This window comes from Apteryx mantelli, chromosome 13 (genome assembly GCF_036417845.1).
Source record: "Apteryx mantelli isolate bAptMan1 chromosome 13, bAptMan1.hap1, whole genome shotgun sequence".
In the NCBI taxonomy this organism is placed as follows: domain Eukaryota; kingdom Metazoa; phylum Chordata; class Aves; order Apterygiformes; family Apterygidae; genus Apteryx; species Apteryx mantelli.
This window is the reverse complement of record NC_089990.1, coordinates 13,475,092-13,501,190: the sequence shown is the minus strand read 5'-3', so window position 1 is coordinate 13,501,190 and position 26,099 is coordinate 13,475,092. Positions and strand designations below refer to the sequence as shown.

Below are 26,099 nucleotides of genomic sequence, written 5' to 3'. Positions count from 1 at the left end.
CCTGCTGGCGTAAGAGAGAGGACACACCTAACTGGGTCCTAAGCCAAAAACAGGTTGATTTGCCCATGAAAAGGCTTTCAGATTTCTGATTCTGTATATCAAAGCTCCATCTGAGCAGGAGGCAGCACCAGATGTCCCCTGCTTAACAGTCCCAGTCATGTTGGAAACAGAGGTTGAGGAGAAAGCTAGAAGTGACAGGCACAGGGATGAATAGCACCTGCCCCACGAGCACATGCAAAACAGCAATCTCGTTCAGTGTTAGAGGCAGCAATCCCCAAATCACCACCTGCAGTATGCCATGCTATTAGAAAACAATGCCTGGCAGTTTCTATTCTTAAGCTGTAAAATCTGTGAGCTGCTGAATACTAGTTTCTGCTGTTCTGGTTTCCTAGCTCTGCTCCCCATGAAGGCTAGTGGCTGGGCAAATCTCAGAGCCCATTCTATCCCCAAAGCAGGATGGTTTGGCCTTCCCATTCCTGAGTCACCACCTAGCCTTCACTCCAAACCCCACCACAACTTGAGAAAGTGCCCTCTTTTCCAGGTGGGAGCCCCTTAGCTGCTGATCAATCCCATCTTATCTAATATTTGGTGCTAATACCTACCATGCCAAGCCAACATAGCAGAAGGGCATGCTTTGCCCAGACTGCCAGCTGAGATCAAGAAGCAAGGTAATACATTAAGTTCAGTAAAAGGCAAGGCATCAATTTGACTGAATTTCAGCCACAGAGTTGAAGGGACGTGTTTACATGACCTTCTCATTGATAGATGGGCTGGAAACTGGGGTAAGGACTCCCTGTAGTATCTGGGAGACCTAAAAGCAGATAAGATGCCCACTTAAATCAGAAGGTAGTTCAGGCAGCAAGTCACCACCTCAGCAATCCCTTTCAGGGGAAGGGCAAGCTAGAGGGTGGCCTTGGATAGTGAGGGAAGGGGAGCAAGCTGACACTCTCCCTGAGAAGTACAGTGTACTGCTTTTCTCAGGCAAAGTCTATCCAAGGAATGACTTGACCAGCACAGCACACAGACAGCCCCCGTAGCATAGCTCGCTCCACCTCCAGGAGATAAAGGCTCATTACATACATCTTCTAGGTTCTGCTACTGCATCAAATGTCTCAGAATGGCTTCATCAAGTCCTTCCAAATCCCTACGTTAATTCTTATCCTATTTGCTTAAGGCAAAATCTTAACTTAGAACCTTTTCTTAACACACTATCTCTGCGAAGTCTCAGAGAAGTGTTATGATCAACCATTGCATAGCTGCAAAAGGGAGGTTGAAGTCATACTTATATTACAACATGCTTTCTGGCTTGGAGTCCTTGGTAATTTAAAACAGATTATGCTGTGTTAGGCTTCTGCTGCCCTGTAACAGGAAAACACAGTGCTTTCAGAAAGACCATCTTCACCTTTTACTGCTTGCTCATACTACACTAGCATGCTACGTATCTGCCTTCAGCACACCTACAACAAGCTAGAGGATAGTGCTAGTGCCTGTAGCCCACCTCTTCTTCTCCCATCTCCCACCCAGTTTCTCCCAGCCTATCTTCTGGTACTTTGCTCTCCTGCCCACTACCCTTACTGCCTTACAGCATCTCTGTTTCCAGTGGCCAGCTGCATACACATGCAGACATATCTAATAAACAACCATTAAAGCTCAAAAATATGTTTTTAAATAATCACTTTGTATTTAATTAAACATGCAACAACTAGCCTATTAGGCTAAATTAAATTTGAGCAAGACATTTAAACAGTGACTGGGGAAGATATCAGTTTCTAAAGCCTTCAGAAGGGTAAAGAAAGAAAACTGGATGGTACCAATGGAGAGGTGATATAGGAAGATCACTGATGCTACCTACACCCTTTCAAAGAGGCTTCATAGCCTTGGTGCATACCCTCAGAGAATTTTTGCCTTGTAGTTGCTTTCTTATCTCTTGCTTGCTCAGAGATGCTCACTTTAAGTAATCATCAAAAAGCAAATGCTTTCTAGCAGAAGCAACATGGCAAGGAACAAAAGCAATTTCTCTAAAATATTCCCAGAACTCCACTTCCCTGGGCCTATTTTTGTTTGTTTGGCTGGTTTTTAACCGAACATCTTCACTATCTTGCCAATAGTCTTACTGGACACCAATCCTGTCAAACCCTGTCCCAAACAGAATAGGTTCTGCAGTCCTCCCCATAGACACTGACCGCCAGAGAGCATAGGACAGAATACTGCAGGAATGGGACAGTAAAAGGGAGACTTACAAACACTTAAAAGCCCATTGGGATTAGGCACTTTAGAAATCATCATCTCTGGATATCAATTCCAGCACACCCAAAGCTAATTCTCTAGGAGTCCTTGGGCACTTTCACCTGTCTCGTTTTCCATCTGTAAAACTAACACACTGATGCTAACTTTCCCCCATGCAGCACTTTGGGATCCCTAGATCTCAATGCAAGTGCCAAGTGTGTAATGCACATCAGAAACTACTTTTTCTCCATGGGAAAAATATTAACCAGAGCTTGTAATTCACTGTGGCAGTCAAAAAGGCCAAGGCAGTTTTGGGCTGCACAAAATAGCTTGACCAAAAGGTTAGAGAGGATGGTGCTAATTTCCTGTAGAAGACTCAAGAGTACGATCATGGAGAAGGGTTAAGGATAACCGAGGGTAAGCAGACCCAGTGGTGTGGAAGCAGGTGCAGGAAAGGCAGACAGAAGAGTAGAACATCTTTCTGGCAATAAGGTTCATTACATCTAGGGGGAGTCTGAGGAAGAGGATGGCAGCCCCATGGTTTGAAAAACACGGGGCCATTTTTCAACAAGCCCATGCAAACTGCGTCTGCACAACTGTACTGTTAAATATCCCAAAACATCTGCATGCACAGAGACCCAGTCCTATGCCTGGGGTGGCCACTTCTACACACGAACACTGCATAACCATATCTGTGATCTCTAAGTTGACAGACTCAATAAGATTGACTTATTGTTAGAGAAAAGGGGTGGAAATAAAGTGCTTCAGCAGTAGTGCATCTCAACAGTGCACTCTGTAATTATACTAGTATGACTGAAAAAAGGACAAGAATATCAACTGGATAATCTGTTGCAGGGAAAAACTTCTATTATCAAGCGTATTGACCAAATGGTGTAATACAATAGAAATGGTCTCCTTCTGCCTCTGGTTATGGATTAGTCTGCCACCAGCTATGCCAGGATAAAGCCAGTGGAACTGGTCAGGATTTACACCAGCATCAGTGACCACATAATATGTCCTGTGCTACCCGTCTTCCACTTTAGCAATCCAAATCTTGGCTGCAGGAGTGCAAACCTGATGGGCAGGTGCAGTGTGGTTAACTGGCAATAGCATTTGAGATACAGCTGGGTGGGACATTCCTGATTCTGCTGAACAAGTCAAGCTTGTTACAGGATGCATGAAGAAAAGAAGCGGAGACTTCAGCAGGGTCTGGAGGTCCACAAGCAAGCAGACTTTGACTTCACAGCCAACTGGATGGCAGAAAACAAGCTGCAGTCCCTGTCCGTGCTGAGTGAGTGCTCTCTGCAGTACCAGGACCAACAGTCCCGGAGCCAAGGAGCTCTATTTGCAGAGCTGGCTGAAAGTTATTGGCAGAGAGCCCATGTGAGCTCGGTAAATAAAGTATCCAGATAATAAAAATACCCAAAGGCACTGTTTAATTTTTCTGAGGGTTCTGATACAGCCAGCAATACTGAGAGGGAATAGAAATCTTGCAGGCAGGAGCAGGGGGCAGAGCTGCCCTTCCACAAGAGGAACACAAGACACCTGGCAGGTCTGACTGCTCACAGCCTGTACAGCTAGATACTTAGCACTATGACTTGCAGGGAGACAGCTGAAAGGGAAGGAGGTCTCTGTTCAAGAAAGAGACTGGCACTGTAGAAAGCCAGGCTCAGACAAGAGCTGGTGTACTGTAAACCCTCAAGTACCCTTGAACCTCAGGTCCAACTTTGTGATGGACAAAAGGGTCAGTGTTTTGTGCAAGTGTGACCTAGCCTAGAATGCATCAGACCAAGGCAGTGGATGGGCAGATACAAGCCCACAAGCTGTCTTCCTCTGTAGTCACTGTGGTAGCAGTTTGTGGCAATGAAAGGCAGAGATTAGGTTCAACTTGCAAGCTGTGAGCATGTCTTGGGTTTGCTTCCCTCTTTACTAGAGCTTCAGATTGGAGCTCAGTGTTTTGCAAAAAGGGAGGAAGGATGTATAAAAGGGCATACTCCAGCCCAGTGACCCACTGCACCCTAGCATAGACAGTAAGAGGCCAGCTGTATATACCCTGCAAGTAACAACACAGAAGGGGACAGTGGCTACAGAATCTACTCTTTTACTCTTTCTGCTGCCATTTTTCTGGCAAGAGCTGCCCAGAGACACCACTTCTACCAGGGCAGCAAGGACCGCCTGCATTTCATCCCATGTGCATGCACACCATCCCTTCCCTAAATGATTCTTTTCATCTTACTAGAGGGCCTTTCTGGACCTCCAAACAGCTCAGCAGATCCTCTCCCTTTTACCATCCTTTTTCCTTGAATGTTCATTTTTCTCTGTAGCCTAGCAACTCAGCACAGACTCAGAATATTAACAGCTCCTGTCCCCACACGCAATCTTCTCCAGAGGCCTGAAAAATGTGATAGCAGAAAGGCTGAGAGGGGTAGGAGCAAGCACCAGAGATGTAGGGAGTATGCAGGGAACCTCTACCAGGCTCTACCATTTGGGAACAGCAAAGCTATTCAGATGTCATATCTGCCACCTTCACTTAACATGTACATAACATATAGAGCTATATATAGCCCCATTTATTTACATATTCAAATAGCAACACAACATGCACACACTCATATTTGGATCTAGATTCTATATTGAGGTGCTGGCACTCTTGTGCACGTACACTCTATTGCTACACGCTTTAAATATATGTATGACAGGATGTCAGCAGGTCAGATCCTCAAGATCTAATCTAGCTTTCAATCAAACCAAACCAGATGAAGCTTTCACTTGTGGAAAGATACTTTAGCATTCTGCAGTAATGCTCTCCAATGCTGCAGCATTGCTATTGAAACAGGTGGCAGTTTGGAACACTACTCTCAAATACAGACAGCTTTTTTTAAAAAAAAAACAGATATATATTTACATATATAATATATATATACATATATATATAGGCTGTGGGAGTTCTGCCTGTGTAAAAACCTGAATAAAATCCTGAATAGAAAAAATACATTTTCATCCTGTGCAAAGTCTTCTGCAATAACAACTCTAACTACTACAGGAATGCTGGAGTGCAAGCTGAAGTGGTTCATACCACTACCATACAACACTGCGGAATGTTCAGATCTAAAGATAACTTGGCTGATACAGGAACAGATGGGGCATTGCAATGCACAGCACTGTTCAGCCCAAAGCATGCTGCAAACAGACCAAGGACTCTCATCCTCTCCAACACAACTTCTCTCTTCTGCCATGGGGCAGAGTCATATAAGAAATTCAGAGTGAACTTATTCTCTTCAGAAGAAGCACAGAAGTGTTCTCATTTGGGAAATCACCTGGTGAGTAAAACATTTGAACTTTGTTTCTCAGTACTGGAAGCAGGTTTGACTCAGTCCTCCTGAGGCTCGAACTTGCGATACTGGAGGACTTGCAGAACTGCTCCTTAGGGATAAGAGCATCATGGAAAGAGATGTGCAAGGGGAGATCATTTACAATAAACATTGCCACCAGATTTTACTAGTGCTGTAAAACCTAGGGACTAGTCTAGAAATTGGCAAGTCCACTCACCAACAGCTTACCCATAACCAAGCATTTCCAGTTATGCAGATAAAGACCTTTCTCCAAACCCTCCATTAAGATACTGAGTGAATGCTACAGGATTATTGGGAGCAAACCAACATGCTAGAGTAGAAAGTCTCATGGGGAGGGATTTGTTTCCCAGTCCAGCAGTTCCCAATCTTTTTTTCAGCTGAGAGGCACCTGAGCTTTTCTTTCAGCAAGGTTTTCACAGCTCACATATCTACTTACCTAGGCACATGGCAAAATCATTCACTCAGCCAACAAAAACACTTCATTCATGGACGTCAGTAATGACCAAAACATTCAGAGCCCTTCAGCACAACCATACGAAACCCCTTGATAGAGCTAGCTATAAGGCTGTCCACCCGCTTATGGGAGGACACCTCCAGGCAGGACAGTGGCCTGCCAGGACTGCTCCTTTCCCAGGCCACCATCTGCCACACATGCACCTAAACCCCAAGACCTCCATTTCAGAAGAAATTACTGGTGCTTTGTGCAGATCCTATTTTATAGCTAGCCGCAGCATCTGAAGAGCCTGTATGGTGATATTGGGGTTGTTACTTAGCAACTAGGCTTTGTGAGATGTAGTGAATTTACTAGGCTGTCTCTGCAGAGTCAACCACAGCCAAAGTGATGGGGAAAATTCTGCCATAGGAGTGGGATAATCTGTGTAATATCCTGGAAGATATCAGAAAGAAGATTTTTTTCCCTTCTACAAGTTGCCATAAATGCAGTAAATATTGACATATGAGTCACATTGACCTATTTTCTAGTTTCTAAGGCAGGACAATCTCTAGGTAACCAATTTCAGAACCAATGAATTGGGAGTACTTCAGGCCACTTCATAACTGTTTGCTTTATTCTAACTGTTTTTTGCAAGAGCCCCATCCTATTGTAGAAGGACCATCCCTGTCTTTGGGGCATAAAGGGGACCCCTGTTTGTTCAGACCTAAGCTCCCACTCCCCCATCCCATCACACTGCAGAGCTCCCCTGAGACCAGAGGCTTTATTTGCCTTCATGCACTAACTTAGTTCAAGAGATCTTTCAGTACAGTCAGTGGAATTCCTGTTAAAGAAAGGTATATTCAGTGTGGTGCAAGCAGATATGCAAATCTGACTCTTGGCTTTTAAAACCATATAGGTGCTGGTGAAAGTCACCCTGAGTCCCAGCACTCCATCACAGGATGTCAACACTGCAAGGATGAAGCAACCTCGAATCCAGCAATAGCAGAGAAGATGGGTCACTGACATTCACATTGCCACAAGGATGTTTCTAGGAGTTCTGTGGATTTCTACCCTTATCATTGATCTAGATGAACCACAGAGCAGGCAGTTATACCTCCTGCCTGCAGTAGAGACCTGCTCAGAGATGGTATGTCTAGAACGGTTTGGAGGTTCCTCTCTCCCCTTCCACAACCATCTTTTATTTCTCCAAACACCCCTTTGGCAGACGGAAAAAGCATCAAGATGCTGTTGCTAACCAAGAGGCTGTGTGTTTATGCACAAGCTTGCTATTGCTGGAGAAGACGAGACGTGAAAAGGCCACCAAGGTGACTGCATAACTGATGGCAGTGTGCATGGCTGGATACTGCACATAGGAGTTGTGTGGGACTGCCCTTTGCACTCCCTGTTAACTCTCCCCTGCAGGAGAAGGTTGTTTCACATGTACAGAGCAGCCTCTGTGCAACTTCCCAAGCAGACAACCACCCAGTGAATTACAGCCCTGCACACAAGGACTTAAAGTGACAATAATTGCATGACCTAAGTCGTACTAAAGTAGTCATTGCTAGAGGAAGGCACAGAATTGCCAGCTCTGAAGAAGCCAGCTCTCTCAGCTGCATGCTTGCAATATCTTGATTTAAATCACAGCACATGGAAACCCCTAGCATATAAAAAACACATAACCTCTACCTGTTCATGCCAGCACAGAGTCTGTGTGGATATCTTACCCTAATTCAGGGCTGTACCATTTTTACCATATTACACTAGAAGGATCCAGCCCCTGTTCAGCACCGAGGCACCACTGCATCCTTTGCTACCTGCGACACTACCATCTCAGGAGCCTCCAGCAATCCAACATGACTTCAGCCCCATAGTACCATCACAGCACACCATCCACAGTCCATCAGCTCAGCAAAGCTGCCGTTCAGCTTTACCATATTTCAGCAGTCTTCAATATTCAAAAGCCTTAAATACTAACTAGGATGTTGTGTATACACACGCAGTTCAGATACCACAGGGTGTCACAGGGCTGAAGATTCCTAAGGAGACAGGGAAACAGTTACAGCACCAGAATGTCCTGTCACACTTGTATCTTGTAGCACACAAATCCAGAAACCTCTGATTGTAATAGTCAAATGCTTTAACCTCTGTTTTAAAACTTTTGGATAACCAGGGACAGAACACATTTACTGGAAAATACCTATATGCCATTTCTCCATTAAAAAGAGATAGCAATAAAATAGAATATTTTCAGTTAAAAATAAGAAAAATGCTGATATATCTGAAGAGAATATATGTAGCAGAAACGTCTCCTTAAAATTTTTGTTCTTTAAACTCAAGACACTGATATCAATGGAAAACTCTTTTCAGGAACATATTGCAGCAAAGGTGTTTCCTGTCTATTATTGCAGACATTCAGAGGGTCTGCTGAGGACACTCTAAGGCTCATGTCAAAGCTGCTTCAATCTCAGGGAAACTAGGGGTTTGTGTACACAATTTGACTGTCAAAGAATTAATCTTCAATCCATTCTCAATCTCACATACAGATCAGTGACCACAGTTACGTACATTTTCCTGCCTTTCCTTTCCACTTTTTGGAAAGGTTCAAGGACCAAGAGTTCGGTCTCTGAAAAAGTATAACCTCAGAGACTGGTGTTGTGTATCAAAGAAAGTCGCTCTACAGAGTTTCACCATCTACAATGCCTATTTTCACCAACCATGTCCAGCATACAGCAGTGATGCACATGTATTAGTGTACATGGGTTACACTGAAAATGAAATCCAGTTAGGTAGTGCACATTCATAACCCAGTGAAAACAGAGAACTGCAAAGCCTGACTGGGACAGATCCCTCTACAAAGACTGTATTTCAAACATGCCTAATGGATGGAAAATTTGGCATAATGTAAGAAGTGATGTCCTGCTGGTGATGGCACAACAGACAGTAGGATGATCTTTCCTAGTCAAGAATGCCCTTACCCATACCCTGATCCACCTTCTTTTGAGTTGAAAGCCAATTTAAAACTCTTGCAGCTCATAGCTTTCTTTACATCTCTCCTGAACAGGGATAACTACTTTTCCAAGCAAGACAGAACCTGGTTTTCAAATAAGCTTCTAGAAGTTGGGAAACAGCAGGCACAATGGTTCCTTCCATAAGGCCATGAGAGACAGTGCAGTCTGCCAACTTCAGTGCAGCCAGTCCCACAAAGACAAACTGACAGCAGTGTGGCAATAGGCTCACACAAGACCACAAAGGAGAATGCAATGAAGGAAAGCATCAGGGTTAGCTTTGCAAAGTATCCTGCATCAACCACTAACCTGTCTGCACCACAGACTGTCCCCCAGCAAAAGGAGACATCAATCCCACCAGCAACATTTCTTCAACAGTGTATTCCTGCAAACATTTCCATTGGAAACCTCTCTTCTTATACTAGCCCTTCTACAATAATCCACTTGTAACTTTTCAACTTGTTACCAGGTTTATAAAACTTTAAAGCTGGTGCTATAACAAACTGAAACAATGTTATTGCAGATGTAGGAGAGCATCTTGGGATGAATAAATTATAGGAGTCACAAAGAAATCATGATGACAACAATGGCTGGATGCTCCGAGCTGCCTACACAGGAAGGAGCAGGTTTAGGACTGCACAGATCATAGGGCAGGAAAATTGAAGCGTTATGAAGGGTAACTCTCTCTTATTTTAAATGCATACAAAGCTTTTGGTTGTTTTTCCTCCTTATTCAAATAGTTCATTAATGCTTGAAAGGAGCTTGAACTGTCCGGTACCAGAAAAATATGACCCCTGTGATTACCTAGAGAGAGAAGGCTACAGCTGGAAGTACCAGCCTCTCCTCCCACCACCAAGCAATTACAGTCTATCCTAAACAGGTCAGTCCACAGCTGTCCTTTGAAAGGACACACGGGAGTGGGAGGAAGATTTCCAGCTCCTTCTGAAACAGTCACTGCTGGATACTATTAGAGATGGATCCACCGAAGCAGGTCAGTTGAACCAGACCATTAATCTGTTAGTGACTTTGGGCAGCATTCAGGCCACGTACCACAATGACAGAAATGTCTGTGTGCCCCTTTGACTGCAGAGTGACTCAAGGTCTGGGCTGCCAGTGCTCTTCATTCTCCAGAGTCAGGATGTACTACTAGATTCGTAAGTGTCTTGGATACCGTAGTGAGAGGTGTGAACATAGCACTGTCCAGATAACACCATATACCAACAAGTTTCTATAAATAGCGGCACATTGTTTCATGCTTACAACAATTCAACCATCTGTAGCAAAATGACATTTGCCAGATAATTTGTTCAGCCCATTTCCTTAAAGGACAATTAGTAGATACCATGCTTCCATTCTTTGCAGATCACATGAGCTACAGATCATCATCATGATGTTTCTCCTTTTGCCCTACCTTCAAATCCTCAACTTGCAAATTCATATGGAATCTGAAAAGACTCCAGCTAGACCTTTCATCTTCACAAATCAGCACTTCCTGGACGGTCTGCTTGTGAAACATGCCTTCCCCAATACCTATTTGGCCTGGCCCATGGCAACCTTTCCCAGGCATTTCAGTTGATGTCACTGATCTTGACTCAGCAAATAATCCTTCTAATCACTGACAAGAACAGAGGCTGCAGCTCAGCGTTGCTTAGTAGGGCTAAGATGAGTACACAGTAATAAAGCATTACTCTAGCAAGTGAGCCTGAAAATACGGCTGACCACACACAGGCAGCAAGAAGGTGCCATTTTGGGGGGTTTTGTCCATCATCACTGAGAGAACATTACAATGCCAGCACTGCACCTAGAAACTTCCTGCACTATAGCACAACTCCATCATCTGCACTGTGTCATGTCACTGCATCTGGGCATGGCCCTCAAGGAGACAGAGACGCATCACCTTCATAGATAAAGGCGTCAGGGTCCATTGAGCTTGGATAGACAATTGCAAGCCACTCTGCATATCACACAGTATCCGGGGACTTCCAGCATAAAGACATAACTGCATTGCCTTTGCTCCAGCAGAAAACCCTGTAGCCTCCAGGATTAAATGTCACCACATCATCATTCTGGGAACACAGTTCCCATGGGAGCATGGGCAAAGAGTGCTCTTTAGATCACGGATGGAGCTATATTACTCCACAGCACTGCATCCAGCTGGAATCCTATGGGAAACAACTTTTTGAATCAAGCAACAGCTAGTCACTGGCAGCACTTGTTCTCCCTCCACGGGTGCAGGCAGCAGGCTCCAGGGTCCCAAGGAAGGGCATGGCAGAGCTGAGGGCTCCCCTCAGCCTGCCCAGCCTCAGCAACAGGTCCATTGCTCCAGGAAGGATGTCTAAGGATTAATTATCTTACAAGGGGCAGTAAGTAATAACACTCCTTGTGTAACAATAGAAGCTATTTGGTTGCCATGACAACCCCGCTCCACTTGTGTGCCTTTAATTTATTCATTGCACAGTCCCTTCCCCAATCACACAGGATGCCAAAAAAAATGCCTTGTTTTTCTTGCCAGGACCTGTGTCCGGAGCAGGAGTAAGACGCAGACCTTTCTCTGGGGCATCTGTCACACAGAAGAAAGAAGCACGTAAAATCCCTTTGGCCTGGAAACTTGCATCACACAAGAACTCTTTTCCACTCCTTAAATGTGTGTTCTTTAAGATGATTCTGATTTCTAACCCCTTTTGAAGCTGCCTCCCCACGACACTTGTAGATCTTGATCTTGGGTAAGCTCTCATGTGTAGCTGTTTTCATCTTTCCTCCCTCAAACATACGCAGGAAGGATGACCAGGAGATTATGCTTGACAGGTTAGAATACGGGCTAGGAGGGATAATCAAAAGCACAGAAGTGACATGCCTTTCAAACATCACCGGGAGAGTGGTAGAGACACTGCCTGGTGCCCAGTGTAGTCATGAACGGTACCACAACTATCAAAAAAACACTCAGTATGTCCATCAGTGCTTCTGTCACCAAGTTATATAAGATCCAGAGCAGCATGTGGATGAAGGTCCATGCCGGGGTCCCAGGAGGCCCATCTCCCGTGTGCCCAATAGAGATTTGAACATTGCTCTTTCCCTCCAGCACTAGATACACACATCCCCCTAGAGATCCTGTGGGGGAGGAAAACGAGTGTCACTGGAAAGGGGGGAGCATTGCCTTCACGTGACAAGGGTTGAAAAGTGTTGCTAAGAGAATGGCTGTGCTAGTACTACTTGCCTAGTAAACTGCATGCCTGATCACAGTTGCTTGCAAGAGGTGTATGGAAAAGCACTTGATTACCCTTTATAGGCAATGGACATGTTTCCAGCAAAAGATTCATCCTGAACCTGCCTCCGCATTGCCCAGTTTTCTTCTCACATCTGTGGAGGAAGCTCAGGGCAGTTATAACAACTGAGCTAAATCTCTCATTCCCTCCAGCTACATCTATATACGTTTGTGTCTTGGTCTCAGACTATAGGCCCAGACCCTGAATTGTTCATGCTGGCTCTAGCAAAGACAGTGACAGCTAGCTCATCACATAGGGAATTTCAGGTCCAAGTTGAGACTGGGAAAGGAAATGACTAAGACTTGAGTCCTGCCCTGAAAGGCAAGATGGATGTAACTGGGTTAAGCCATCTGGCTCTTCTATGCTGAGCCTAGACTCAAACACAGCTACTCAAAGCAACAGGGACATAGGTCTGTACCAAGGTCTGAATTTCCATATGTGCATGCTGTCCGGTGTCATTGTCATTAGAGATTGAGGTGTAACATGCTATACAGGTAATTATGATAGTGGGGGGACAATAAGGGAGATTCTATGCAACTAGCAATCTGTTCCATAGCTCAGATCAAGAAGAAATAGCAATTATTTGGCAGAAGTTTAACCTGTAGGTCAGTAACGCTTATTCAAACTAGCATCCCAGGTCTTGGTTTGACTCCTCCTCTCCCAAGCCTCTTGTATAAGAATATGCAAAACAAACAGTTTCATTTGAGAACCTGAAAACTCACAGTTGGCCCTTCAGGCTGGACTGTATCAACAGATACATTCAGAAATTTCAAGCAATTTAGAACCAAAGCTACTAGTCAGATGATTACTTCCCCTCCTCCCCCCTTAAAACAGCAAAAGAACTGGTGGGCCAGAGAAGCAGGGCAGGAGAGTCCAGAAACAGAAAAATAGGACAGTAGCATTGGGAGACCAAGGTTTTAATTGATTTGATCAGCAAGAGCTCTAGACTGACCTAGGACTCTTCTACATCGGTCAAGTATAGAAGAATGGGGCAGGCGCTGCTAAGTGTGGCCCCTGCCAGCTTTCCACACCACTCAGCTGTTCAGAAAGCAGAGGAGCCTGGAGGAAAAGTCACTCGGCAGGAGAGAGGAAAGAGGTCAAAGAACATGTCAGCGCTGTGCGCAACCTCTGCTGAGTTCTAAGGGCTTCTCCTAGACAGACAGAGTACAGGCCTGGGTGTGCACCCATCCCATGACCAAAACTGTTAATAGATTTCAGCACCATTAACAGATTTCACACCCAAAAAACTGCAAACTCAAAGACCTTTTTGTTTTCAGTTGTGAGAAAAGCTCCAGCCCATCAAAGCCAGACAAAACCAGCAGATCCCTGTTACATGGCTTCCTCTCCTCCCTCTTCCAGTACCAATCTCCAAATAAACGCCAAATTTCCACCAGCAAGCCTGCTAAGTCACCGACTGCTTTTCAACTTGGCAGTCATGAGCTGACTGTAAAGCTGTCATTGCCTTTTTGTCACTGGTAACAAGCAGCAAGCATCTACTGTTTCAAGGCATAACCATTAACGGCCAGGAGAGATGTCCGTGCAACCAGGACAGAAGGGTAAGGGATGAGCATCTCTACTCCAGATAAGGAGCAGCTGGCACCAGAGATGCCACTCAAGATCCTCCATCCACACATTCACAGCTAACAGCAAACATACTTAAGTGAGCTATTAATAGATGCATTTACTAACCCTACTAGAATTTACCTCATGTCAAGAAGCTAGCTATAGTCTTTCAGTGTGTTCATTAACATTGCAGATACCACCAGCAGAAGTAGGCATGTAACACATGAGAGGTCCCTCATGCCTGTCTTGTTTTGCAAGGGTTTAATTTCAACATTGTTTCAGTCTGGATTCGGACTGAGGCTGTGGAGCCAACAGACATCCAGCCCCAGTGACACAGGTCAGTCAGTGGATGGAAGGAGCAAGTCTTCAAGACTGAAATCAGTACAATGGGAAAAAAATTTGGAGAGAAACTCATTTACTACAGCCCAGAGAAGTGTTTAATTTTCTTTTTTGTCACACTATACATGGAGAAATTATACTTGAATTCCTTGCACTTTATTGAGGAAGAATCCTGTCTTTTAAATCAGAGTTCCCATCATCCCACAAAATTCTAACCATCTCCAAAGGAGAACAACAAATATACTTATTCTTTATCAGGCAAGTGCCACTCTTTCTCCAACAACTGCAGGAAAGATTTGCAAAAGGAGCTTAATGAAGCAGGTGTCAGCACCCTTCTCTTCAGAAGTATACCCTCAGACCTCAGGTGACTCCAAGGAGCCACTGTCTTGGATTTGTATCTCAAATGGAAAATGGAAGAACAGTTTGCTACTTTTTTTTTTTTTTTTAACTCACCATGTTGACTTCTGAGATCTGGTCAATGCTGGAGATATGGATGCTCATTCCCACTGTGACAGGGTTACCTGAAACACAAAAGAAGCAGATTAGGACCATATTCAAGCTCTCTTCCCTTGCCTGCTATTACAGCATTAACTAGAAGTGCACGGACATGATTTGAAGCAGCCTCAGATTCCCCAAGTCTCAAGGATTTCCAAGTCACATGTGCTCAAATGATTACAGAAGAGCAGATTTCTCTAACTCCCAGCCTTACAAACTCACTCCTAGGGGTAGTGCAGCCTAAGCTTGATTCTCCAGTTCCTGGAAGTTAATTACCCCCTAGTTATACAATTATCTCTGGTTATTCCAAATAATGCCTTCAGAGACATCACTAGGCTCCCAGTGGGCTTGCATAAGGTATTGCTGATTGACCATACAAAGAACATAGCAATCAAGCCCATGCAACACATGGGCAGGAAAAATAATCCAGCTCATTCCTCCTTCACCTTGTCAGCTCTGCAGTACTCAGCTTGAAAACCCAAACGAGTTTTAATACCCAAGATACCAGATGAGCACAGGGATCAGACCTGTGGAGTGAGAAAGTACCATTTTTATAGTGGCTTTTCAAAGCAGGACTGCACTTGAATCAGGGATCAGATTCCCCATTTTACTATTGGCATCGGGGTGCACATCCCCCCCCACATCCTCTTCCCAGCAGCCAGTGAGCTGCGGTAGACATCTGTGCCCCATTTTCCTGGGGAATTTAGCTATTCCCTTACCAGTGACCAAGCAATCCTCACTCTGCAGTAACCACTGCCTCACTACCACATGTAAGATGAATTTGTGAAGAAGCACGACGCTGAAAGGCAGTTGCAGGTAGACCTATTGCCTTCTCTTGTCCAAGTGCCAAGAGATGTATTACTGCTTCCCACAGGCAGGGTAGAGTCAGGGCAGAAGCAGGACACTTCAGCCCCTACTTCCAGACGTGCAGCATCTCCAGCTAGATCCAGACCCAAACCCAGTTCTGCCTAAGCCCCTCTGACTAGCATCTCCCATAGTCAGGCAGTAGAATAGCCCTTTCAGTGGAAATTAAGCTGTTCAAAACTTTCTGCATTCAGTACCCAAACCAGCAAAGGGCCTTCTGCAGCTTGAGTCAGGGTTTCCAAGTGCCTCCCCTTGCCCATCAGCATCCCAGCTTCAAAGCCAAAGCAGAAACCTATCCTACTGCAATCAAAGCCCCTTTTCCTGAACATGCCAAGTGGGAAACAATTCCTTGAGATGCAGTACTAGAAAGGGAATGGCAAACCTTTATGCCACTCAAGGTATTAACTCTTCGGTGGACTCATTAGCAGATTTCAGTGCTGAAATATTTACGGATAATCATGAAATGGCTTAGAAAGTAATTAGGAGATTGGGGGAGAGGGGAGAACCACACAACTGGAAATGAAGTGATTTTTTAATTATGTGTTACCAGAAGTAGGGAAGTAGTGTCATTAGGGTTTCCTTGTGATTGGGTGTACTGTTAACTGAGACCCTCTGCTGCAAATTAAGCAGCATTATCCTTTAATGGAATATGAACAACACTGAAAACATCAGAATCAACAACAACTGTAATTAGACCCCACTATGCAAATCTTCTTAAAGAGGCAGTGCTCTTCTCCAGCACTGACAGCTTACTGTCAGCTGTGCAGGAGACAGGTATTCTCAGGCAATCTAGTAGAGCCTCCAAAAATCCCTGTACATGGGGCAAACTCCTAGCCACATCTTTGCTGTACTGCTGCATTCATCTTCACAAGGGATCCAGGTGTGAAAATAACCAAAAGTCATTCCCAGAGAAGGACTGTGGGAGAGCTGATTCTCCCTTTATTCTCCCTCATGCCAGAGGCTGACAGGGATACCAATAAACCTTTAAGAAATCTAATTTTTGATAGTTTGTCTTTTTTCCTGGAATCAGGGCCTTGTTGTGATAGGAGCCATAGAAAGAGGAAGAAATAGTCCCTGCCCTGATGAACTTACAGGCTAACTGGTTACACGAAAACAGGGCCACATAGCAGGGCTGCAGCAGACTGGGGATGAAGCCAGCTCTCCCAATTCCTGAGCTTTTCTGCCATGCAGCTTTGCTACCTTCAAGAGTTGCCCTCCTGCCTGCTTTATTCCTAGTCTGTCTGTGTCACCACTGGTAATTGTGGTACTGTGGTCATGTGCCCACTCCTTCCTCAGTGAAGAAATAAATGTTTCTTCCCCACTGCTGTATAAGAGACCCACTGATACAACTGGACTGGGTGGCACTGACAAGGATGGTATACAAGTGTTTGTCAAATGCAGAGTCTATTCAATCTAATCTATCTGTCTAGACATTTGTGCTGTGTTCATCACCATGGTATCTGAGTGCCTGAGGTCATGCAGTGACTCAATGTCGAAGCTGTGGATAAGATCCAGACCTCCAGCTCCAAGACGAACAACAGAGTTGAGATCAGCGGAGCGCTGCTCCCCACAAGCCTGGGCTCAGCTCAGCCCAGCTCATGCTCACTTAGCAATGTTTCCTGCTCATCCACTCAAGGCACTGCCAAGACCTCCACTCCCCATCTATCATGGCTAGTGGGAGACTCTGCTTTTCCCACAGGCAGGAGCACATGATCTTCATACGAATGCCAAAGATGAAGGTATGTGAAGTCCTGCCTTTACTGGATCTGTTCTCAGCTGGATCTCAGGGAAGCCATTTCATCTTCTCTGTTTCTGTTGCAAAGGCTGGCTTGCAGTCTCCTCAGGATAGTGATGAGTGTGCAAAGCCAGCAGGGAAAAAAGCATGCCCTACCTCCCACCACAGCCCAAAGAGAAACTAGACCGGCTGGTGTCCAACATTTGGGCTCTAAGTAGTACACAAAACAAACAAAGGACATTGAATCTGCCAATGTTAATAGCTTCAGGGAAGAGGGATACAAAAAGTAGGGTAGTTAAAACACAAGATAACGTCATCTGAATCTGTCCAAAAGGCAGAGCTCTGCATTTGTGGATCTGAGAAGAGGCAAAAGAAGTAAGCCTGGTATTAAAGACCTATGCTCTTATTATGCCTGGCCAATGTGTGCATAAACTAGACCTGTTCCCCCCACCACACCCCCCCACTGGCCCCTTAAAGAAAAAGCTTATGCCTGGAAAAGATTTGTAGGCAAGTTCACAAATGAGGGAGCGTGAGAAATTCTGCCACATTCACCAGTGAAAGGCACCCTAACACTTCCCCATTTCTCACCATCACTAGAGAAGTCACCAACATTATGTACGGAAAGCAGTATGATGCCTGTGAAAAATGTACTCAGGGGAAGTTGAGAGGGAAAGTAGACTAAATAGTTAAACAGTCTTTTTTCTGCAAGTGATACTTGTCAAATACAAGAACCAAACAGCCCAGGTAGGTAACAAGTTGTGCTAAACTGCAGTATTCTTCCAACAACTGATTATTGCTTCCACTTTCTATTTTATCATGATTTAAAGTCCCAGAATCTAGAGTCATGTTACTCTAGAAGTCATTCTTACTTCACTGTTGCAGGGAAGAGGTGGTGTTTCCACACCTGCGTTTGCCTGCACTGCAGCCAGAGGTGATGGCAGCATGGGTCAGTACCTCCATTCTAGATTTCATCCTGGTAGCTCAGCTGCAGAGTGCAGCAGAGATAACAGCACAAAATGCAGTGTGTGTAGTAGATCTCTCGAGACATTAGATGCTTACTTGGGCAACTGGTTTGTATGAAGGGCTGTGCTGCCCTCTCCACTCCTACCCAAGAAAGCTAGACTACAGTGAGCTTGGGTTTCTCTCCCATCAGATTTCTAACTGCAATACAGATGCAGCCAAAAAGACTCAAAAAAACAGTGAGCAGATAAATAGAGAATGCATTTCTTAGTAGAGGATAATTCAAGATTTTTTATGAGCCACAGTCAATATTTTGAGGTGTCTGGTTTGTGCTTTTCTGACCATGTGAACTTGGCAACACCAGCTCAGCCAATGCTTGCAGTTGTTAAGGGACAGGCATAAGCCTCAAACCTACCTGTCAGCCCAAACTGCAGGAACAAAGGGCTGACAAGGATCTCAGGAGGCCATACAGCCCAAATCCTTCATGGAAGTGGACCCAAGTAGGCTTAGAGACTCTTTAATGGAGGTTTTCTTTAAAGACATCAGAATCAGAAATTGCACACCTCCCCTGGATGATCCTGCATTTCACTACACTCCAGAAAGCTTTTCCTAAGTATTCAAACTAAGCCTTCTCTATGCTGTAAACATAGTTCGTTTCATCTCATCATTCCCCCCAAATGATTGCAAAAGAACAAATCAATCATCCTTTGACAACAGCTTTTATGTACTGAGAAACCATGACATCCCCCTCCCCCACCGCCACCAGTACTGTCTTTTCTAGATTAAATGCACCTGATTTCTTCAACCTTCTTCTCAGAGGTTATGTTTTCTAAACCTCTGACAATTAGTGCTCTTCTCCTCTGGCATCTTGGCAATTTGTCTACATCTCTTTCAAAGCATGGTACCCAGAAACCAACCACTGAAGCAAAGATGACATGTCACCAGTACAGAGAAGAGAAAAAACAACCTCCAATATACAGCATTCTCTTAAAACCACTTTTGGTGAATTCATGACAAGAAGTCTCCCCAGACTCCCTGCACCCACCCTGGAAGCTGCTCACTTTGTGTAGGAGGTTACAGATGTTTATGGAGCAGTTTGCCTGACTTGGGAACGAGCAACTTCCCTGTGCCTGCAGCCTAGCTCCTAGTGTTACAGAGAGCAGCATACATGCAGGAAGAGTGAATGCAGCACCTTCTCTTTTGGCCAAGAGCAGAGATTTTTAACACAGTTGTACACATAGGCCCCAGCATCCTCTGCTTGGGCCCTGCCTATGGGACTACCTGAGGTGGTCCTGGGACCATCCTTGGACTCTGAAGGGTTTCAGAGACCCCTGTAGCAGCATTAAAGCTACTTCAATGTCTTCCACTGAGTAAATAAAGCCTGCCAGGGAAAAGGAGAATTTTCAGCCACTAAGCCTACATATAGAATAATTCTGTGCCTTATACCCTACCATGGTACACATCCACAGGCACAGACTCTGATCATGTAAAACCTTACTCTTTACCCCCAGCCCTCCAGAAGCTGGAGGACAGCAGTGGCACTAGAGTCCAGAAACAGCAAGGCCCAGTCAAAGCTGCCCTGCACTGCCTGGCAAAACTGCTTCTGCAAAAGCAGGGCGATGCAGGCAGACACAAGGAGGGTAACCTTAGCTGATGTACATGACTATGGGACTGCACTGCTTTTTCTTTGTCACTTGCATTTCCAAGGACCCTCACTCCCATCTGGAACAGCAGTTAGTTCATTCTCAGACTTGTCAGAGGAGAGACCAGCACACAGATCAGTCTCACTCCTAGGACTTTTTCCTTCAGGGCTCTTATCCCTGTTTTCCTGGACCAGGGAGAACTCTTCAGTATCTGCATGCTCCTTCTGCACAGAAAGGTTTACCCAAGCCACTGCCCCCACTTTGTTCACAGTACTGAACCTCAGAGCAGCCTGGGTTTATGTTTAAAACTTAAAGCTATGGTCCATGTCATTGCTACATGCAACAGTGAGTTGATTTTACAAGGTCTGACAGACATGGTTAGTTAGGAGGCAAGAGCTCCCAGGTAATCAGGGGTGCAGGACACAGCTCAAATTCAACATTAGGCTTCCTTGACTAACAGAGGAGTCACTAGCCTGGATGCAGCAGTAGCAGTCTCCTAAGAAATGCCACTCTATCCTTCCCAAACCAGATCCTTGTTTTCAGCCCACAGACTGAAATCCTGAGCCATGGTGGGGAAGAAGCACCCCTGAAGTTTCTTCTGAAACATCCCCAGAAGGTAATGCAGAAGCCAGCCTGCTGTCAGCATGCTTGAGTTCACTTTGGAGTAATCTACACCTACCTCCCAGGAGAAGGAGACTGAAAATGCTCCTGTTTTTTCATAATACAGGTGGATTTTAAGATTCAAATTGCTATCAACATTATGGCTGTTCTCATAGATCTCAAGCAAGAGCAGGGCTCTGCTATAGCAGTTTAGAAAAGCATTTCTAGGAGACGCCATCCTAGCAGGCTACACAGAAGCCAAATCAGAAAGAAATTTCCAATACTAAGTTTCTGGTTCTCTTCCTTTTTTAGCTTAGGTACCTTCCCCCAGCATCAAGCGCAAACACAGCAAGAGTTAACATTGCTTAAGGAGCAAGAAACATTGGTCATGTATTATGAAAGAAGAAGTCTTTTGGGAGCTGCTTTCATCTAGCATGGATGGAATGGGCAACACCTTGAAGCACTGAGTTCAGCAAGGTCACTTAAGAACCTGCTTAAACCTTCCCAGCAAAATCTAGCTTTAAATACTCATTAAACACTCTCCAAGCTTTCTTCTACTTGGTTTTTACTCTTATTTCAATGACTCATTGCTGACTTCTCCCCTACTCCCCAGCCCATAGCTACACAGTAAGCTTGCCAGGCTCAGCACAACAGCAAGAAACATCAAACACAGAGACTGATATCAAAGCTCTCCCCCTACTCCTAGTGGGTCACTCCATGACATTCATCGGATTTATAAGAGCAAATCATACCATGACATTACACTTTGGGCCACTGTTGTACATTGCCAGAAAGAGGAAAGACGCTCCTATGGGAAGACAGCAAACATGACATTGCCTTCTGGTATCTGGGAGCACAGGGAAGATAAGGGACTTGCTGCTGCTAACAAGTCTCCTTACTTCAAGTGAGGAAAGCAGTCTTGTGGAGCTGAAAGATAGGGCCCTGATCTCCAGGACATATGGGGCTGTCAATACTTTCTGCTTCCACAGGGATTCATTGTTTTGCAGGGGCAGGAGGAGCATCTACCACTTATTCTCATGGAGACTGCAGCTATTCTCCAAGTAAGCCTGGCAGAAGACAATTCCTTCTGCCTGGAAGGTTTCCTTCCCTTTGCCATGCTTCTTTAGGGAGTGCTTGGCACTTTTTAAGCCATCAAGCTTGCACACAGAACAGGATTGTGCCTAACCTTGCTAGGCTTCCCATCCATACACATCAGACCAGACACAGCATAATCCCGTGCAAGGAAGCTAATGAAAGCATAATGACACAGGCTGGAGGACTGGCTTTGGCCTTAGCCAGGCAGATCACGAAGTTTGCAAGACTTATTTAACAAGGTGGAATATTAAGGACTTCCCTGAGAAATGGAAACTTTAGAGCAAGTTCTCACCAAAACAGTGATATCAAGGACAGCACACCAGGTTTGATGGAACAGCTAAAGGAGGGGGGTAACCAAACCACATATTTTAAGTCATACCACCTCCTGGTCCCTGGCAGCTCATGAGCCAAGAGAGCTGGGCACAGCACCTGAGCAGATCCTTGAAATATGAAAACACCAAAAAAATGCATGGGCTTCAGTAAGACACAGGCTTTCCTCCAAGCAAGCAGTGAAGCCAGTTCTTCAGGCAACACAGCACTTGCTGAGGAGACAGAACTGACTGCTCAAGTACCACTATCTTGTGACACTCTTTACAAACTTACAGGTTAACCTTGATGTAACAGCCACGTTTCTGGCATGTTGTCAACTGAAGCTGTCCCTGTAGATTTGAATAGAGAGGATTTTTTTTCCCCCTCCCTCTCCCAAGCAAGCTGTACCTGCCTGTGAGCCAATGCTAGAGGATCCTTCTGGAGGAACAATGCTTTTCCAGTGCAGATGTAGCAATCATTTTGTGGCTGTTCTAGGGAAAGCAGAGAGCTAAAGAGCACAATCTGCAAGGCACAGTGGATTACCTAATCTATCTCATGGGTATTTTTAATGGATTAGTAGGTATTAGAGCGGGATATTGCAAATATCCCATGGAAATTTAGAAGTTAGAGAGAACAATCAGCTGGCTGCAAGAACAGTGTAAAGGCTGTCCCAAAGGTATTGAAGGACTACCGAAGAAGCTAAATCAAGGTTGATTTTAAAAGATGGTGGTAGACAGCTACCCAAGCTGAATAAAAACAAAGTCTCATAAATACAGCCTTAAAAATGGAACAAGAGAGTAGACACCAAGCCTTTACAACATCTGTACTGGTGGACTCAGTTCAGCAAAGCACTCGTACATACATGCACAGGACTTTCAGCATTAAGAAAAATCACTGATGTCTCAGGATACCATCTGCTCTTGGTAGAGGCCTAGCTCAATATTCAAAAGTCAGAGTTTTAAAGGTGTTTCGTCCTTAGTGATGAAGAGATTTTTCTCAAGCCTTCTGCATGCCTAATTATTGCCTGGATGAAATACACTTGTTAAGGTTACTGCAGATTGAGGGGAAAATAAGTTTCCAGAATTATCATAAACTGGATATGCTTTGCAGATATTTGTTCTCATTCATAGACATATACAGCTGCATCACCTTACCAGACTTGATCGTTTCCAACCTTACACACCTTACACGTCCCAAGCAGTCACTGCTTTAACAGTAAGCTTACTAAGAGCACCAAGATTCCCAAATACCAGCTGTCCTTTGGAGGAGGCAACACCTGGCCCGGATCACAGCAAGCTGCAGACCGAAGCGTCCTTTGCAGGGGCTGCCACAGGCACAGGTTTCTTTGCCAAAGCAGGGCAGCTGCAGGTGCAGACCCAGCCCTCAGGAGGCAAAGGCAGGTCCCCACCTGCTGGTGCGCTGTGCTGCTAGAGCAAGGATCGCTCGCCGGCCCCCCTCCGGAGGGCTCTCCTCTCGGTGTCCCACCAGGGCACCCGCACACACCAGCTCCCTGGCTTTGCAGCCTGCAGCACACACGCTTAATTTGGAGGCTTTTGCTTTTACACCCCTCCCCCCCCCCCCCCCCACCGCATAGTAGGGCGTTTCTACAAAACATTGCATTTCCCTGTGGTTACACTGAGCTGCCCGGGGAAGAGCAGAGACACTGAGCACTGCAGATCCCTTCAGTGCTTTCTTACTCTCCACCAAGAGCGATATGCAGGCAGGCAACAGGGCTTCCTCAGCAAATTATATAGTGTGTTATAACAGACCGACAGCAGAACAACATGTGCCAGGCACTTTTCCTCCAGGAGCAACATCAAGTACAAGACCCGCGCTGATCAGCGCCCCCACATTTCTCCACCTGAGAAGGCTCCCTCCCACCTCCAGCAGCACCCTGGCGGGCGAGCGCATCCCCATCGCGCTTTGCCGCTGCGGTGCTGCCCGCGACGCCGTGCGGGAGCCCAAAGCGTGCCAAGGACGCGCTGCCAGCGCCCACCACCGCCTCGGCCAGGCCGGCCTCGGAGAGCGGGCTGCGAGCGGCACCAGCACCGTGCGGGGCGAGCCCAGCTGCGCCTCCTCGGTCCTCGCTCCCACAGCTCTTCGCGCCCTCCCGCTCCTGGCTGAGGTGCCCTGCTGCCACCGTCACCTGCTCACCACTCGTCACCCTGCTCACCCCGGCTGTCCCCAGGCTCCCCCGTAGCCTGGGAAACACTCTTCACAACCAAAACACTGGATTTGTGCACTAAGGCACCACAAACAGCAGGAGCACAAGCAGGGTAGGGCTGAGGCAGGCACTGCCCACCCTGACAGGCCCAGCTACATGTGGGGCATCCCAGCCCGGCCCAGCCCAGCCCATGGCGTCGCTCCGCAGGCGACAGACACGCGGTCCCACCACCCGGGAGCCTCCAGCACCCAGCTTGGGCGGGGCAGCCACAGGTTATGGCCGCTGTGGAGACGGGGCTGGTGCCGCCCGCTGGGGCGCACCTGCTCCGCGGGCCCGGCACGAGGGCGCGGGCCCTCTCCTCGCCTCGGGGATGGCTTGTCCCGCTACGCGGAGGAGGCTTGTTCTTGTCGTGCCCCCAAAGCAGTGTCCCCCAAACAGCCGCAGGCCTGGGCTGTGCTTGAAGACGTGACCTCTCCAGGAAAACACTCCTGCATCACCGAAGCCTGAGCCATCTAATCCCCTTAGCTGAAAATGAGCCGAACCAAATTAATTTAAATGGGTTAACACAAGCTCCTCCGTTCATATCAAATCCATTACTCCACCTTGGAAGTATTTGTAACAACAACAAAATATCTTGACTTGTCATTTTTATCAAAGTGACTACAGGAAGGTGTTTTCCTTCCCCCCCCCCCAGTTTTTCAGTTTTAATGAGTTAGTCACACCTCCTCGTCACTGTTTACAGACTCCCGGCTGTAAAGGATGCCACACTGTCTAATTCCTGGACGTGATCCCACCAGGCACACGCGGCACCGGGGAAAAGGAAGGGACGCGGTGGCCAGCCAGGCCAGGCCCCATCGGCCTGGGACAAACGCGGATATTAGGGCCGGGATGCCCGGAAGCGGCAGGGGCAGCCCCTGCCATGCCTGCTGTGGGTTGATTTTTTGGCGGTGCTGGACACCCTCCTTCAGCCCCCGACACAGCGCAAAGCCTGTGTTCGCAGAGCCAGGGCCTGGGGTCACCTGCGCGCCCACGGCTTGTGTGTGGCGCTGGTACAGACAGCGTACGGTGTGAGCGTTACCAGTGGGGAAAGTAGTGAGTCAGACCTGAAAATATCATGACATTCACGATAAAAGCATGAGCTTGAGTTAGAACTCATGAGAAGAAAAGCACACACATAAACAAGCCTCCCCCTTTCCAAATGTTATATATGGGATTATATGTTTCCATCTTCCATTTTCTGAGTCCCCTGGATGTGCCATGTTCAGGTTTTTCTGCTTTTCCTCCACAGTCTCAAGACTGAGAAAATCTGACTTAGCTCACTGATGACTGAGAATTGCGAGAAGGGTATAGGAGGGATATTTCAAGTTTGTAAATCAGTCACTTTTGAACAATTGGCCCCTTAGGCTGGTGTTTCTATCATTTCAGCAAAGATCAGTTTGCAAGAGAGTCCTGGAAATTCACCAAGACAAAAGTTACCAGGCCACCTTTTACCCCAGCACCTCTTATTAAGAAATGTAGCTAACTGTCATTTGTTCACCAAAATAATTGCTTTCACTCAGGATGCATGGATGAGCGAATCTTGCAGGGCTTTTACATATATATTCATCTCCGGCAATTCATCAACATAATAATCACGCATTATTAACTTGAGTACTCATCATTTTTTTCTCTAGCTTCAAATACTAGCAAGGAGCTATCATGAAAAAGGGAAGAAAAACATGTAGGGGAACTTCTGATCAATGCTCTTCTATTTTTGTTATGAAAGGAGGATAAGAAGAAAACTTTAGCTCATAGCCTACCCTCCCCCGCCTCCAAAAATTTCCTACCCAAGCTGAGGTAGATCTGCTGAGATGTTTTCATTTTTAGTCAACATATAGAACCTCCTGACCACAAGAACAGAGCAGACGGTGTCAGTCACACCTTTGATCCCTGCTGCCTTTGTTCTCCTCAAGGGTCTGAACCACACATTTTGGTTGCCTTCGGTGGACACTAGACAGGCCCTCTCTGCTCTAAAATAGAAAAAGTATCTGGACTGGGTCAATTGCTCTGTCA

General features: G+C 45.9%; 1 protein-coding gene across 1 annotated transcript in view; it reads right to left on the bottom strand.

Annotated features, from left to right (window-relative positions):
- LOC106498558 (gamma-aminobutyric acid type A receptor subunit theta) overlaps positions 1 to 26,099 on the bottom strand; it is a 77,611-nt gene that overhangs the window by 32,831 nt on the left and 18,681 nt on the right. Inside the window, exon 3 of the mRNA XM_013959820.2 lies at positions 14,636 to 14,703. Within this exon, the coding sequence (XP_013815274.1) occupies positions 14,636 to 14,703 (68 nt within the window). The remainder of the gene's footprint in view (positions 1 to 14,635; positions 14,704 to 26,099) is intronic.